The 17,545-nt window shown below is 39.2% G+C and overlaps 1 protein-coding gene across 2 annotated transcripts; it reads left to right on the forward strand.

Annotated features, from left to right (window-relative positions):
• Positions 1 to 167: 167 nt before the first annotated feature.
• Positions 168 to 15,684, forward strand: LOC131968255 (myosin heavy chain, fast skeletal muscle-like). 2 transcript variants are annotated; one of them, XM_059329050.1, is made up of 39 exons: positions 168 to 371; positions 500 to 643; positions 731 to 887; positions 1,047 to 1,074; positions 1,185 to 1,296; positions 1,376 to 1,468; positions 1,687 to 1,750; positions 1,840 to 1,938; positions 2,026 to 2,129; positions 2,785 to 2,923; positions 3,922 to 4,040; positions 4,139 to 4,288; positions 4,379 to 4,549; positions 4,634 to 4,940; positions 5,035 to 5,108; positions 5,563 to 5,650; positions 5,951 to 6,068; positions 6,152 to 6,275; positions 6,379 to 6,515; positions 7,661 to 7,916; positions 8,014 to 8,256; positions 8,344 to 8,520; positions 8,612 to 8,757; positions 8,851 to 8,941; positions 9,358 to 9,747; positions 9,876 to 10,002; positions 10,103 to 10,221; positions 10,307 to 10,503; positions 10,593 to 10,776; positions 10,866 to 11,031; positions 11,297 to 11,421; positions 11,525 to 11,833; positions 11,918 to 12,121; positions 12,203 to 12,328; positions 14,026 to 14,196; positions 14,472 to 14,576; positions 15,142 to 15,237; positions 15,402 to 15,533; positions 15,664 to 15,684. In XM_059329050.1, the coding sequence occupies exons 1-39, from the start codon at positions 168 to 170 to the stop codon at positions 15,682 to 15,684; spliced, it is 5,817 nt and encodes a 1,938-aa protein (XP_059185033.1). The 2 variants fall into 2 exon arrangements, with proteins under 2 accessions (XP_059185033.1, XP_059185034.1); XM_059329051.1 differs by having other exon boundaries at positions 5,044 to 5,108.
• Positions 15,685 to 17,545: the final 1,861 nt, after the last annotated feature.

The following is a 17,545-nucleotide window of genomic DNA, read 5'->3' on the forward strand; positions in this document are numbered from 1 at the left end:
CTGCATCACTTGGCAACAAAAAGGTAAATGACATTGTCTCAGCTGGAAAAGGGACAGCAAATTAAATAAAAAATGTACTGAAGAGTTGTAAACATTTTATTTGATCGGATCTAATGTTAAAATATCTTCTTATGAATCTAAAGTCTATTCTTTTTTACAGAGGTGCCATGAGTACTGACGCGGAAATGCAGTGTTTTGGCCCGGCGGCCATGTACCTCCGGAAACCTGAAAGGGAGCGTATAGAGGCTCAAAACACTCCCTTTGATGCCAAAACAGCTTATTATGTGACGGAACCCGCTGAGATGTATTTGAAGGGGAAACTAGTGAAAAAGGAAGGTGGCAAAGCCACAGTGGAAGTTGCAGGTGGGAAGGTATGTAGACATCTATTGTCATATAATACAGTAGACACAAGTAAAGGAAATGGCTACATATCCTCCCTCTTTTTTTCTTTTTGGTGCTGCACATTCTTAGATCTAACTTTTCACTGTTTTTTTTGCAGACACTTACTGTAAAGGACGATGAAGTCTTCCCCATGAACCCTCCAAAGTACGATAAGATTGAGGACATGGCCATGATGACCCACCTCAGTGAGCCTTCTGTGTTGTATAACCTCAAAGAGCGTTATGCAGCATGGATGATCTACGTGAGTTTGCCCGGATCGTCACAGCAGCAGATGAAGCAATGACTACATGAAGACACATGTCAGTAAAAATCCTCTCTTTCTCCACAGACCTACTCAGGGCTGTTCTGTGTCACTGTGAACCCCTACAAGTGGCTCCCAGTGTATGATTCAGTGGTTGTAGCAGGATACAGAGGCAAGAAGAGGATTGAGGCTCCACCCCACATCTTCTCCATCTCTGATAACGCCTATCAGTTCATGCTCCAAGGTATCAATCAGTTTTTAGGCTACAGTTTGTGGTCAGTTTAATGTGGCACTCTAACAGCTGTAATATAGCTGTAATAATAAAATATAATGCAATAATAGTGTTTTAGTACAGTGAATGCAATAACACAATGTGAGTGTTCAAATCTTTTTCAATCAACAGACCGTGAGAACCAGTCAATCCTGATTACGTAAGTCAGTTCTGAAGCTAATTTGGATTATAACTCAGAGTGATTTTGTCTGTACTGTATTATGTCTAACTTTCACCAACATGTGTGTCATATAATTATCTGCATTCTAGCGGAGAATCTGGTGCAGGAAAGACTGTCAACACCAAACGTGTCATCCAGTACTTTGCGACAATCGCAGTGGCTGGAGGAAAGAAGGACACGGCGACCTCTGGGAAAATGCAGGTGAATAATGTGGTATACTGTATGTATAACTATATATGTATGCAAGTGTTATTACAAACACATGTAACATTGTTTTAAGGGCTCGCTGGAAGATCAAATCATTGCAGCCAATCCCCTGCTGGAGGCTTATGGTAATGCCAAAACTGTGAGGAATGACAACTCATCCCGCTTTGTAAGTTTTGATTCATTAAATCCTGCAGCTTTGCACTACAGAATTTAGTGCAGTATCATAATATAGAAAAATGCTGTTTTTGTTTTGTTTTTTTCTCACTCTCTGTGTGGTTTGAATTAAAAAAAACTTCAATATGATTCAAATCTAATATTTACTCTCAAGTATGTACATGTTCTTGCAGAGTGAGTCACATATATTACCACACTGTTCTTCTGTAGGGTAAATTCATCAGAATCCATTTTGGAACAACTGGGAAGCTGGCCTCAGCAGACATTGAAACATGTAAGGCTAGAAATAGTAAAGCAGATACCTCAGTTTACTTTTTTGTACACGTCACTGAACTGACTGTTGTCCGACTGTGTGATTGACAGATCTGCTGGAGAAGTCTCGAGTGACGTTCCAGCTGTCTGCTGAGAGGAGCTACCACATCTTCTATCAGCTCATGACAGGCCACAAACCTGAACTGATAGGTGTGAGATTTAGATATATATCATTTTATAGAATACATGTATGCTTCACCTGAGTCTGTATAATAAAATACTATGAATGTTTTTCAGAGGGTCTCCTCATCACCACCAACCCTTACGATTTCCCCATGATCAGTCAGGGTGAAATCACTGTCAAGAGTATCGATGACGTTGAAGAATTCATAGCCACTGATGTGAGTATATACGCAGCTGTAATCCCTATTTTAAAGTAGGGATACCTTACAGTAGGGATGTCACGAGATCCGTTGCTTCCATTCAAAGTCGATGCCTAAATTGTGCCTCGGATGACACAAGCTCCATGTGCTGCAGCATGGAGGAAGTACAGGTGTTTCCTTTTAATCCTAACTAAACACTATGGCTGAATTCCCGCCTACATGTGCATATTTTCAGTTGCTTAAATAAGTTAAGTTAAAGCTTAAAATAGTTAATATTGGTGGTGAGAGCAATACTGATTGGCGAATTTCCACTGCACCTTTCTCTCTACTCTGAGATCAAAGAAGAAGAGAGAAACTGACATCAAAACAAGAGATATGAATGTAACTAAGGTTCTATGAATTCCTCCTAACTACCAGAGATGGTACGAAATACCTGGATGAATGAACTCTGGCTGTCAGGAAGAAAATAAACTGACAAGAGTTACGGATATAACTAAGGTTCTATGAATTCTTGATGTTCTCCAGAGTACATTGTTATATTATTCTGTGTTTCAAAGTGAACCAGTAAATCTTTGTCAATAAGCAAGAGATTTACTAAAAGACAAAATAACTGTTAATAACCTAAGAAAAAAACATCACAATGAATCTGTGTTTTTGATTATTTATTCTGCAGACTGCCATCGACATCCTGGGCTTCAATGCTGAAGAGAAGATTGGCATTTACAAGCTGACTGGAGCTGTGATGCATCATGGAAACATGAAGTTCAAGCAGAAGCAACGTGAAGAGCAGGCTGAGCCTGATGGCACTGAGGGTAAATGCTGGAGAAACATTCCTAAGATCATACGTGTGTAATTAATTATTACTAACATACTGTAATGATTTAATATACTGTGTTTCTGTTAATTCAACCATGCTTCCACAATTGAGAGATGGCATTTTAAAAGTTAGGTTGTCCTTACTAGTGGAGCGGTGATATAATCGTTCAGTTTATGATACAAGCGTGAAAATCGGCATGAACACTCTCCATGGGTCACTTGACAAGAAAATTGTCCGAGACATTTGAAATAATGGTTTATTTGGTGATACAAGCATAAAAATTGGCATTTTTTTATGCTTGTATCACCAAATAAACCATGATATAATTTAATTGCTCCACTAAGGTGTCGGCCATCTTGAAAAATGGCCGCCATCTTGGAATTTCAAGTAACTGTAGGTGGGTTATTGTCAAGTGACCAAGAGAGACTGCTCATGCCAATTTTTATGCTTGTATCACCAAATAAACCATTATATCACTTAACTGCTCCACTTAGGTGTCGGCCATCTTGAAAAATGGCTGCCATCTTAAAATTTCAAATGTCTCGGACAATTTTCTTGTTAAGTGACCCATGGAGAGTGTTCATGCCAATTTTCACGCTTGTATCATAAACTGAACGATTCTGCCAAAAATGAGCACTTAGCCGCTCCACTATACCATCAAGGAGTACAGAAAACTGGAGGAGCTCAGAGTAGACTGCTGGCCTTTTGCCAGAAGGAGGAGACAGGAGCCAGTTGAGGTGGTTTGGGCTTCTGATCAGATGCTTCCCAAGAGATGTATTCTTAGCACAACCAAATAGAAGAAGCCCTGAAACCCATCTGACTTGGGAATTCCTTAGGATTCCCACGGAGGCGCTGGAGGATTAAACTGAGGAGAACAATTTCTGGGCTACCCTACAAGTAGCCTGTTGTCACAGTGACTTCCTTCCAAATATACAGCACAGGAAAAATGGATAGATTTTGTAATTAATCATTTTCTGTTTCTGTTTTTATCAGAGGCTGATAAAATCGCCTACCTCATGGGCCTGAACTCTGCTGATATGCTCAAGGCTTTATGTTACCCAAGAGTCAAGGTTGGCAATGAAATGGTGGTTAAAGGTCAAACAGTGCCACAGGTAATATACATAAAAATAAAGGTTTATGAACATAAATGTGTTATTTAATATACAAATACCACTTATATAACCAGAATTTCAACTCTTTTAATTTTTAGGTGCATAATTCAGTGATGGCTCTCTCCAAGTCTGTCTATGAGAAAATGTTCTTGTGGATGGTCGTCAGAATTAATGAGATGCTGGATACCAAGCAGCCCAGAAACTTTTTTATTGGTGTCTTAGACATTGCAGGATTTGAAATCTTTGATGTAAGTAAACCACACATTGCAGTTGTTAAGTTTTGCAGAGTGAACCAACACAATGGAAATTTAACACTGTATCTTCTTCCCCAAATCAAGTACAACAGCTTGGAGCAGCTGTGCATCAACTTCACCAATGAAAAACTGCAACAGTTTTTCAACCACCACATGTTTGTCCTGGAGCAAGAAGAGTACAAGAAAGAGGGAATCGAATGGGAGTTCATTGATTTTGGTATGGACTTAGCTGCCTGCATTGAGCTGATTGAGAAGGTCAGTGACATGCTGTATTTTCATAAACACAGAAATTTGATGGCTTGAACATTTTTGTTTTAAATAATATTTTCATCACAACAGCCAATGGGCATCTTCTCCATCCTTGAAGAGGAGTGCATGTTCCCCAAGGCATCAGACACGACTTTCAAGAACAAGCTGTACGACCAGCATCTTGGTAAAAGTGCTCCCTTCCAGAAACCCAAACCTGCCAAAGGCAAAGCTGAGGCCCATTTCTCCCTGGTGCACTATGCCGGCACTGTTGATTACAATGTTACTGGCTGGCTGGATAAGAACAAAGACCCCCTGAATGACTCAGTGGTTCAGCTCTACCAGAAGTCTTCAGTCAAACTGTTGGCTCACCTCTATGCAGCACACGCTGGAGCAGATGGTAAGGATTATATTTTAAGGATGGAAGGAAATTTACTGTAGTGCCCCCCACCTAATGAATTTAGGTTTTAAAAGAAATTAAATGCTTTTTACAGAGGGTAAAGGTGGAAAGAAGGGTGGTGGAAAGAAGAAGGGTGGCTCCTTCCAGACAGTATCAGCACTTTTCAGGGTAATGTCATTTTCACAAATACATTTTCACTCACTTCTAAATAATTAAATGATTGACCGTCTAATGTGCAGGGAGTTTATTTATGATAGGAGATCATAAAAATAAGCTTAGCATATCATAACACAAGAGGCATGCATGTAGTTTACCACTGACTCGTTAATACCATAAACTTCAGACCAGGTTTGTTACCTGAATGAACATCTTGACTGATAAAGGAAACTGGGTAGTGAAGCAAAATTTTATTTCAGATTATATGTAAAATGTTTATTAATTAAAAAAAAGAAAACATACATACATTTTACCTTTACATTTTATATACTTACATTCAGAAGCACCACACTACTTCTAGCTTTCAACCATGTTTTTTTTTTTTTCTGTTCTAGAGTAGTATAGTCATTTTTGAATCAAGATTTTAGGGGAAAATATAAATGATTATTGTTTTGTTCGTCAACAGGAAAACTTGGGCAAGCTGATGACCAATCTAAGGAGCACTCACCCACACTTTGTGCGCTGTTTGATTCCCAATGAATCAAAAACACCAGGTAGGTCCCAGAAAAAAAAATGTCTGTGACTGACAGAAGCCCTATATTGAGACAAGAGACATTTCTATCAACCTTACCCGATAGCAGACAGGATTGTCAACTCATTACACTCCGTTTATATCTTCACTCAGACATTTCCTCCACTTTAAATGATTTCCTTGGGGAGGGCAATGTGATTTTCTGTAACAAATCTAGAGGACAAATCAGGGCAATGTCTCCAAATGGCAGACCTCTCGTTACCACTGATCTGTGAAGGGGCTTCATCAGCCATGACATTGTGTGTGCTTGTTACTTATTAAGGTCTCATGGAGAACTTCCTGGTCATCCACCAGCTGAGGTGTAACGGTGTGCTGGAAGGTATCAGGATCTGCAGGAAAGGTTTCCCCAGCAGAATCCAATACGGTGACTTCAAGCAGAGGTACAGCAGTTATCTCTCCACCTGTCAGTCCATATTTGTTGATTCTGTTCTGTCGATTATCTGATTGAAGTAAATCCTTTCAGATACAAAGTATTAAATGCTAGTATCATCCCTGAGGGACAGTTCATCGACAACAAGAAGGCCTCAGAGAAACTGCTTGAATCCATAAATGTGGAAAAATCACAGTACAGATTTGGCCATACTAAGGTAAATAAACAGACTTAGTTAAATCATCACTGAGTAAAATCATTGTGGGTCTTGAAACAGAGAAATGTTTTGGTTAAACCAATGTTATTGCATCTCTCATCAGGTATTCTTCAAGGCCGGTCTGCTGGGTGTTCTGGAGGAGATGAGAGATGAGAAACTGGTTGAGCTGGTCACAATGACTCAGGCTCTCTGCAGAGGTTACGTGATGAGACGAGAATTTGTCAAAATGATGGCGAGAAGGTGGGCTTAATATTTTGTAAGATACAAATATACTATGGCACCTACAGCAAATACAATAAACATTGAAATTGATTTTTTATATTATAAAAATATTTGTTGTAGGTATGCAATGCCACAGTATTTTATATCAGTTTTGTTTTACTCATTTTAATGGCAGCAACTATTTCTGATCAGATTACTGTAAGTAGTCTTGTTTGGTGTGCAGGTAAAAGGACTTGCTTTTGCTGACTCTGGGCAAGTGTGTGGAGATATCTAGGGTTGCTTCAAAGTGGTCGCTTCTGGTTAATATTTAATCCTGTTCAGTATATGTCTGACATCCTAATAAGATCCAGGGAGACAGAGGAGTCTGCTCCTCTCGCTCTGCAGACTAAAGGAATGGATGACATACATTTTGATTTTATTTTCTACTAAAATACTTAAATTATGGAGTTCAAGATTTTATTTAATCCTGATATTAAATCGAGCAAAAGAAATAATTAAGACTAGATGGAAGGTGTTTTTGCATGCATTATATCTCATTTGGCACCCTCCAGTGCCATGGTAAGTGCAAGCCACTGGGGAGACTATATAGGGTCATGTACTTCTCAAATTATTAAATTTGATGCAAAGGGAGCTAAAGTACCCTCTTTATTTCAATTAAATTGTGTGAACTTTTCAATGTATGTATAAGAAAGGTCAGTGTGTGTAGCTGTGTGTAATTCAGGATCTTAACAAAACCGTTTTTTTTGTCTTTCATAACATGTTGTCAGCTGTGGACAGTGTTTTTCATGGCATGTGAGGTTTCAGGCTCCAGCAGTATACACTATTAATACCATCCGATTATAAATATTTACTTAACTTCAGTTTTTTATCAGATAGACCACATGATATCTTTCCTACTCTGGAGGAATAACAGAGAAGAGATGGATACACTGCGTTGGTCTGATCTCTGGGTTAATATCTGGGGTGCATTCTGATGGCTCTTCCTTTATTGATCAAGAGATAATCAGCTAAGACTTGGTCACATATGTCAACTGTCCACAACACAGTAACATGTAAGTGTTGCAATAACATGAAATGTGTGCATTCTATAACACTGGAGAAGAAGAATAGTGGTGATTTTATTTATTTATTTATTTTATTTTTTTCTTTTCTTGTGTCACCAGGGAAGCCATTTACTCTATCCAGTACAACATCCGCTCATTCATGAATGTCAAAACCTGGCCATGGATGAAGCTGTACTTCAGAATAAAGCCTCTGCTGAAGAGTGCAGAGACTGAAAAGGAGATGGCCCAAATGAAAGAGGACTTTGACAAGATGAAAGAAGATCTAGCAAAGGCTCTGGCGAAGAAGAAAGAACTGGAGGAGAAGATGGTTTCCCTCGTACAGGAGAAGAATGACTTGCAGCTACAAATTCAGTCTGTACGTTAAGAAGAAAGAGGGGATTTCTTTTTATGTGAGATTCTAGTTTTTAAAGTTCAATAAAGATAATTTTAACTGTATGTCATATCAAATCTAGGAATCTGAAACCCTCAGTGATGCAGAGGAAAGGTGTGAGGGGCTCATTAAAGCAAAAATCCAGCTTGAAGCCAAAGTCAAAGAAATCGGTGAGAGACTGGAGGATGAGGAGGAAATGAATGGGGAGCTGACTGCAAAGAAGAGGAAGCTGGAGGACGAGTGCTCTGAGTTGAAGAAAGACATTGATGACTTGGAGCTCACCCTGGCTAAAGTGGAGAAGGAGAAACATGCCACCGAGAACAAGGTTAATGTCTCTGATTTCACTTTACTGAACTATACTTACTAGAAATACACTGTGATTAAATAATATGTATTTGTATATACTGTTAAGGTTAAAAACCTGGTAGAGGAAATGACATCTCAAGATGAGACCATTGCCAAGTTGTCCAAAGAGAAGAAAGCCCTCCAAGAGGCCCATCAACAGGTCCTTGATGATCTGCAGGCAGAGGAAGACAAAGTCAACACTCTGACGAAGGCCAAGACCAAGCTGGAGCAGCAAGTGGATGATGTAAGACACTGTGTTTTGGATTGAAACAATTGCCCCAAAGTTCTACTCATTTTTCCACTGATACTTATTACATTACATGTGAATACACTAGCTTGAAGGTTCCCTGGAGCAAGAGAAGAAGCTCCGAATGGATCTCGAGCGATCAAAAAGGAAGCTTGAAGGTGATCTGAAACTGGCCCATGAATCCATAATGGATCTGGAGAACGACAAGCAGCAGTCAGAGGAGAAATTAAAGAAGTATGTAATAATGTAAACCTAATTTATAACCTAAATCATTTTCCAAAATAACTTTGCATCTAACTTTTTTTTAAATTACTTTTGCTAACTCAGGAGGGACTTCGAAATGAGTCAGCTTCTTGGCAAGATAGAAGATGAACAGTCAATTAGTATTCAACTTCATAAGAAGATCAAGGAACTGCAGGTAATGTGTAAATGTGTATTTGGGCTGGTTGGCGGTTGTTTTTGATTGTTGCTGCCTTTGAATGGGGTCGTATTTATCATGTAAATGGGAAGAGTTCATATAAACGTGAGAGAAATTTTCTGTGTTTCATGTGTTGTGACATGTTTGCTGAAAATGACAGGCCATGGAAGTTCATTTTTCATTGTGTTGGAACCAAATATAATGTAATTTTACACTATATTATTTTTCTCCTTAATTTTATATTGTGTCGAGGTAAATTTTAATATACCAAACAAACTTTTTTTGCACACAACATCCAATGTTGTAACAACAAGCTCAGGTTCCATTTCAAGGCAGAAAACCTGATACATTTCAAATAAGGATGGGCATACAGGCTGTTGGAACATGACTGTATTTGTTTTTTTTTTATATGACAGGCTCGTATTGAGGAGCTGGAGGAGGAGATTGAGGCTGAGCGAGCTGCTCGAGCCAAGGTGGAGAAGCAGAGGTCAGATCTCTCCAGGGAACTTGAGGAGATCAGCGAGAGGCTGGAAGAAGCTGGCGGAGCAACGTCTGTTCAGATCGAGATGAACAAGAAGCGCGAGGCCGAGTTTCAGAAGCTGCGTCGCGATCTTGAAGAGTCCACCCTGCAGCACGAGGCCACCGCTGCGGCTCTCCGCAAGAAGCAGGCTGACAGTGTGGCAGAGCTGGGAGAGCAGATTGACAACCTCCAAAGAGTCAAACAGAAGCTGGAGAAAGAGAAAAGTGAATACAAGATGGAGATCGATGACCTCAGCAGCAATATGGAGTCAGTCGCAAAGTCAAAGGTAAAGTAAAAAAAACAATCTTACAACTTACAACCGAGTCAACAAAACGTACTGTAGTACATCCCTGCATTTATTCAGCTCACTACAATGCACTACTTTGGGATGACACAGCTTTTTATTAATTTCAGGGCAATCTGGAGAAAATGTGTCGTACTCTTGAGGATCAACTGAGTGAGATGAAGAGTAAAAATGAAGAGCATGTGCGACAGCTAAATGAAATTAATGTTCAAAGATCAAGACTAATGACTGAAAATGGTGAGTCTGGAATAAGAAAAAAATGAAACTGACTGAACCTGCAGTGTATTACATTACAGTTCACTATAAATCAGTAACTAAATAATAATTTTCCAATCAGGGGAATTTGGTCGTCAGGTGGAGGAAAAGGAGTCTCTTGTTTCACAGCTTACAAGAGGAAAACAGGCTTATATTCACCAAATTGAGGAGCTGAAAAGGCAACTTGAAGAAGAAGTTAAGGTAACACAACAGCATGTTTTATTGTTTAATGTATTTCTTAATAAGGAATTTGATTTGCAACATTATGTTTTTTTCTAAATTTTAGGCCAAGAACGCCCTGGCTCACGCTGTTCAGTCATCTCGTCATGACTGCGACCTGCTCAGAGAGCAGTATGAGGAGGAGCAGGAGGCCAAAGCTGAGCTGCAGCGTGGAATGTCAAAGGCCAACAGCGAAGTTGCTCAGTGGAGAGCCAAATACGAGACTGATGCTATTCAGCGCACTGAGGAGCTGGAGGAGGCTAAGTAAGTCATTACAATTTTACCATCTGTCGCAAATTTAAGCTCTTTCACTGTAGAACTTTAACTCATAACTCTGTCCCATGTTTCTCCAGGAAAAAGCTTGCACAGCGTCTTCAGGATGCAGAGGAATCCATCGAGGCAGTGAATGCAAAATGTGCCTCTCTGGAAAAGACAAAACAGAGACTGCAGGGTGAAGTGGAAGACATGATGATTGATGTGGAGAGAGCTAATGCTCTGGCTGCTAGCCTCGACAAGAAGCAGAGGAACTTCGACAAGGTTTGTTTTTTATTTGTCTCTTGTGTGCTGAAGTGAAGGCTGTGGAGTTATGACATACTGAAATACATGGATCTTTTATATGTTTTCAGGTTCTTGCCGAGTGGAAGCAGAAGTATGAGGAGAGCCAGGCAGAGCTGGAGGGATCTCTTAAAGAATCTCGTTCTCTCAGCACTGAGATGTTCAAGCTGAAAAATTCATTTGAAGAAGCTTTGGATCACCTGGAGACCTTGAAAAGAGAGAACAAAAATCTGCAACGTAAGACCACAAATCCTGCGTGTGATTGTTGATATTAAATATATTCTTCACTAAACATGTAAAGATTTATAATTAAGGAAAGACAAAAAAGAAACACAGGTTAAATTGTTTCTTGCAAACATAACACTCCAAATTCTGAGGTGGGGTTTGGGTTTATAGTCAGGCCTAATCTTGCTTGAGAAAATTAGATAATTAATTTATGCAATACTATTATTACAACTAGACACTTTGGTGGCAAATAATTATTGTTTTGTTTTCTCAACAGAGGAAATCTCAGATTTGACTGAACATATTGGTGAATCAGGAAAGACAATTCATGAGCTGGAAAAAGGGAAGAAGTCTGCAGAAAACGACAAAGTAGAAATCCAGGCTGCCCTAGAGGAGGCAGAGGTATTTCAAAATGACTAGTTATCAAGGAATAATTAGAGGACCTTTGGAGTTAAGAATCTTTATTTTTTAATCTTTCTTTTCCACCTTACATTTTATTTTGTAGGCTACCCTGGAGCATGAAGAATCAAAAATTCTCCGCGCTCAGCTTGAACTCACCCAAGTCAAGGGTGAAATTGACAGAAAACTTGCAGAGAAGGACGAGGAGATCGAGCAGATCAAGAGGAACAGTCAGAGGGTGATCGAGTCCATGCAAACGACTTTAGATGCTGAGGTCCGGAGCAGGAATGATGCCCTGAGAGTCAAGAAGAAGATGGAGGGAGACCTTAATGAGATGGAGATTCAGCTGAGCCACGCCAACCGCCAGGCAGCTGAAGCCCAGAAACAGCTGAGAAACGTGCAGGGGCAGCTTAAGGTATGGGGCTTATTAAACTAAATTAACGGTAAAGTTTACTTTAGTCGGACTGCACTGAAAATGTTTTTTTAATGATTTATTTAGGATGCCCAGCTGCATCTTGATGAAGCTATTAGAGGTGAGGCGGATATGAGGGAGCAGGTTGCCATGGTGGAGCGCAGGAACAGCCTGATGCTGGCTGAGATCGAGGAGCTCAGAGCTGCACTGGAGCAGACAGAGAGAAGCCGCAAAGTGGCTGAACAGGAGCTGGTTGATGCCAGCGAGCGTGTGGGGCTGCTGCACTCTCAGGTAAAAAAACAAAAAATCCAAACAATGACATGTGACAACTGAACACGACTTCTAATTTGATTTAAACTATTATTTGTATAGAATATCAGCCTCATCAACACCAAGAAGAAGTTGGAAGCTGACTTTGTCCAAGTCCAAGGTGAAGTGGAAGATGCTGTCCAGGAAGCAAGAAATGCTGAAGAAAAGGCCAAGAAGGCCATCACTGATGTGAGTCATCTTTATTTTAACCTGTGCTTATTGTATTTAATTTGAAACCCAGCTGCTTATTCAGAAAGAAATTTCAGTAATCACTTTGGAGCAGCCAGCCTGGGTTGAAATAATGTACAACTAAATGAAACTAATGACTAATGATAAAGTAGAATATACAACATATCCAATGTTGGAAACTATAGCTATACCATGGTCAATGTATCTTGGTTATAAAAGGGTAATACTTTTAAAATTGTTTCTGTATAACTAAACTGTAACAATCACTAACTCAAAAAGTTATCCGTCTGAAGCATCTTTATAATTAATCATGGATTATTCACTGTACTCTACATCTATATTGTTCTATGTTTAACGCTGAACATTGGCATTCGAATTAGACCTTATTAGGGCCTCGGGGCAATCGCACCGAGCACTACTGTTATACTGTGGATTTTTTCTTATTCCTCTTCCGGATGCAATTTCGTCCCACTACTAGTCCTACAACTTGAAGAGTTGCAGGACAAATTATATATCAAAACGTGCGGTCTGATCGGGATCGGTGTGCTATTACTTTTCTTGACAGAATACTGCCCAAAATTTTGCATTGAAATGAATGGGACGGCCGGCAAAAAATAAGCGAAAAAGAATAATAATTGGAGATATTTAAACGTCTACCTCTCAGGCATAATTTCACCTAGAGACGGCATTTAAACTTTAAACAGTAGACACAAGTCTTGTGTATCGGTGTATTAATCCATGTTTCGATAGGTCATATAGTTTTTTATCAATCCCTGTTCAATGACCATGGTCATTTTTGGAGAAATTCTGAGATTATAATGGGTGTGTATTGCATGGAATGTTCGTGTCACAGTGTGTGACATCATCGCCAGAGTGTAGAGGGAGAGAAAAAATTGTCAAAAAATAAATTTGAAAACTGAGCTCCAGGCCGCAAATTTCACTCTACAGAGATAATTTATACATAGAAACGTAGGAAAATTTGTCTTCTCACTCACAATCCTCTGGTAAAGCTGTCAGAGTTATAGTTTGGGCGTACGATGCACAGATGCGCCACCAACACCACCAACAGCCTCATTGGGTCCCATATTAAAAACGCAGGAAGATTTTGGAAAAAAGGAAGATGGAACAGTTTTTTTAGATCGCTCTAACAAAGCTATTTTTTAATTTTTCTTTAAAAAAAATCATATGTAGACGTTCAGGAAGAACTCGGGATGCTCAAAGTGAAGTCGGATCAATGATAGGTATTATGGTTTTGCCAAAAAATGCTTTCTGTTCGAGGCCAGAAATCCACCTCTGGACCTCTGTTCACCTCTGGCTGCTGTCACTGGCAGGTGTCAGTTAATTCTGTTGATTGCTTTGATCTGATTGCCTTTGAGCTTTGATGTGATTGCAGTTACAGATACACACACACACACACACACACACACATGCGCGGAAGCGCTCACACTCCTCACACATGCATACACATGCTTCAAACACACACACAGGTAACTTTATGTGACTTTAATTACACACACACACACATTTTGAGGTTAAAGGGCATAGTTTGAAATCTCTGAAGAGTCTCATCATAGTGTACACACACCAGCAGTAGCCCCCGTGGCCCTTTCAAAATTTCCCCAGAGGAAATTTTCTAGTTTTCCTTTATCATTCTGCTCCTTTTTCTTTTTTACAATCACTTACAATCTCATCTTTAGGCTGCCATGATGGCAGAAGAGTTGAAGAAGGAGCAGGACACCAGCTCTCACCTGGAGAGGATGAAGAAGAACCTGGAGGTGACAGTGAAGGACCTGCAGCACCGCCTGGACGAAGCTGAGAATCTGGCCATGAAGGGTGGCAAGAAGCAGCTCCAGAAACTGGAGGCTAGGGTGAGTTTACTAAATTCGAAAATTATTGGGGTTTTGGTCTTTGCTTCTTTGTTTTCCAATTTTGTAACTAAACCATAATTGACGTTGAATCTAGTTGAGTATTTTGAAAGTATCCCAAAATACAAGTATGAACCTAGAAATTATAATTATTTTCCCTTTAAATGGCATTCCATAGCAACAAACTTGTTTACCTAACAAACTTATAAAAGATCATTTTGCTTATCTATTTAAACATATTCAGTCCCATCACCATAAAATCACTTTATATGGTCCAGGTCCGGGAGCTTGAGTCTGAGGTCGAGGCTGAGCAGAGACGTGGAGCTGAAGCTGTGAAAGGCGTCCGCAAATATGAACGCAGAGTGAAGGAACTGACTTACCAGGTACAGAACAAAAACATTAATCTTCTTCTCATCATATTCTATTTTTCTAAATCAATTCTATTCTGGTGAAGATAATTTTGCTGTAGAATATAGTTTAAACCCCTAGAGGGCATACATCCCCATCATAAGACTGGCAGACATACTGAAGTGATACAGAGATGACCACAGCTAAAAATAAACACTCTACAGTTGCAGCTATAAATCCATGCAGTTATGTGCGTATATTGGTATGGCCACATGTGATATTTATAGATCTGTTTAACAGAGGAAAAAATGGAAAGAGGAAAATGTACACTCAGTTCTCACAGGCAGCTTGATTGACAGCACCAGAGGAGAAGATGAACCACTTGTAGAAGATGAAAATATGTAAAATTCTCTGCTGTCTGCTGCATTAATTCATATCTTCAGTGTTTTTTCCCCATTCTTTCTAATACGCCTTCACTTCGTAAGCTGTATGTAATAAAGTGCTGTGAGCTCTTGAGTGTTTTTAAAGACCCAAGACGTTGGGATCACGGTGTTGTCCGAGTGTCGGTCTCAAACAGACTATACTGTATACCGCCTCTAGACTGAGGAGGACAAGAAGAATATCACCCGACTCCAGGATCTGGTGGACAAGCTGCAGCTGAAAGTGAAGGCCTACAAGAGGCAGTCTGAGGAAGCTGTGAGTGAGAAATATTTGACACATGCAACGCAAATAGGCGTCACACCACCAACACCTTATCTGACACCAGAGGACTGACAGCAGCATGTAGCGTGATTTAATAACTGTGATGTTTTCATCTAAAACATCTGGTAAGATTGTTCAAGACATCTTTAATATTCCAGGAGGAGCAGGCCAACACTCACCTGTCCAGGTACAGGAAGGTGCAGCATGAGATGGAGGAAGCTCAGGAGCGCGCTGACATCGCTGAGTCTCAGGTCAACAAGCTGAGAGCCAAAAGCCGTGAGATTGTCAGGGTATATTCATTTTTATTTCTCATCATTCACCAGTACATTCTAATTTACACAAGGAATTTAAATATTTTTTACATCTTGACAAAGTTTCTAACCACTAAGTTCTTACTGTCTCTTTTGTATTTGATTTAAGGGAAAGGATGCTGAAGAATGAATATAAGTCTGACTCAGACGCAGGACAAGAAATCATAAAATATGACTGTCTGATGGGTTGAGTATGCAACAAGAAATAAAACTGCAAGCAACTGAATGGCTGTTTCACTTCATTTTTAATTCAAATGATGTATTAAAAACATTACAATCATACATTTCAAACACAATTTATAGTCTTTAAAAAGATAAATTAATTGTATCTTTGTTTATTTAAACTTAAAGTGTCATAAATCAGACAAACGTTCTTCAGGAGAACATAAACCTGATTCCAGTGGTAGAACTTGAAACTGTCTGGTGTGTTTTACATCTAAATCTGATCAGCAGCAGTGCATGTAACTTCATGCACCATAGCACAGTTGTCAACTGTCGCCCGTTATCATGTAAAAGTGCTCCAGGTTACGATAACTGCCAATGTTTGCCTCATGGTGATAATGTTACTGACAGTCTGGTGACCTTACAGTTTTTTTATGTGCTTCAAAACACATGCTGCACCCTGTCAAGTCGTGATGAAAATAGACCTATTAGTGAACTGCAGCACACATCACTGTGTCTGCACACACTGATGCCTCTACTTAGATAACTGCACTGTAGGTCAATTATATATATATAATTATTTGTTGTAAATCAACATGTTGGTAATTTAAGAATGCAGATGAAAGAAAATATAAAGAAATAAAGCACTTTGCATATAATGCAATTATATTCTTACTTGATGCTTGACCAGTATTCTGACTTAAAACATAATGAAGTAACATTATAATACTGGTGAATTGAGAAGATAAATGAAAAGGAAAGCTAATAATTGACATTCATTCCCTTTACCGCATGTCCTCCCCTCTGTCACCCCCTTTCTATCTGTCTCTCACTTTCAATAAAGCATGTAAAAATGCCAAAAAAATAATCTTTAAAAAAAAAATAATTGACATTCATTATTTGGTTGACACTTACTTTTAGGTGTCTAAGGTTTAAACTGGCCTTGTATTAAAATATACCTTAGTCATCTATACTTAACCTCTCAAATGTTCATACATGGTTAAATTAAGAGCATCACAAGAGAAGGGAGCAAATTAATCACAATTAAAATGTTGGTAGGAAAGAAGCAAGATACATTTAATATCTGGTTATATTGTTGCATTGAGGGCAAATCTGCACTCTGCAGTGAACAAGCATGTTTGGTGGTAATACTGCATTTACAGGGTTTGGTAAGAATGTGATGAAGGAGCTTGATTTATCAGGAAAATTATTTTGTTTATTAGCCAGAAACAGACATACCAAACTGGTTATTTATTTACAAAAAAAATCGCGATAGATTTTCTGGAAAATCCATTTTATTATGCTACACATCGATATTTCGGTATGAAATTACATCTGGGTTGGGTTGTTGCTACTTGTACAAGTGGTTTATTATGGCCTGCATTTAGGTTAATTGTAAGGCAGTGCCCCCTTGTGGCTTAAGTAATTATGATGGGAGCAAAAGAAGAAGCCAGGTGATGTAGTATAAAGAGTAACAAAGTCCAAGTAGGCTGATGGACTGGTCACACAAGCACAGGACTTTGACTCAGGAGATCTCTGTTTGTGTCCTGTCAACGTTCAGTTATTTCATTTTATCCATGCAAGTTAACTCATGCAACATATTTACATCATGTACTTAACACAGGTTATCTTACATACGTACCTTCAGTAATGTAACAGACATACCTGTTTACACCCAAAATGTGATATTTTCCTAAAGAGCAATAAACAGCACTGACAGCTTTCCTGAATGGAAACAGATTTTCCCTCTAGCTTTGGCAGCCCATGATAGACAGATGGTTTATCCAATCTGCCAACTTTTCCAAACAGTTTTCCATGACGGATTCTCT

This window comes from Centropristis striata, chromosome 3, assembly GCF_030273125.1.
Source record: "Centropristis striata isolate RG_2023a ecotype Rhode Island chromosome 3, C.striata_1.0, whole genome shotgun sequence".
Lineage (NCBI taxonomy): Eukaryota > Metazoa > Chordata > Actinopteri > Perciformes > Serranidae > Centropristis > Centropristis striata.

What these genes read in the sequence shown, in the direction of transcription:
- LOC131968255 (XM_059329050.1), top strand. Translation starts at nt 168, where the DNA reads ATGAGTACTGACGCGGAAATGCAGTGTTTTGGCCCGGCGGCCATGTAC. An exon ending in AGAAGATCAAGGAACTGCAG is followed by an intron (nt 8,942 to 9,357) that starts GTAATGTGTAAA and finishes TTTATATGACAG; the next exon opens with GCTCGTATTGAGGAGCTGGA. An exon ending in AACTTGAAGAAGAAGTTAAG is followed by an intron (nt 10,222 to 10,306) that starts GTAACACAACAG and finishes TCTAAATTTTAG; the next exon opens with GCCAAGAACGCCCTGGCTCA.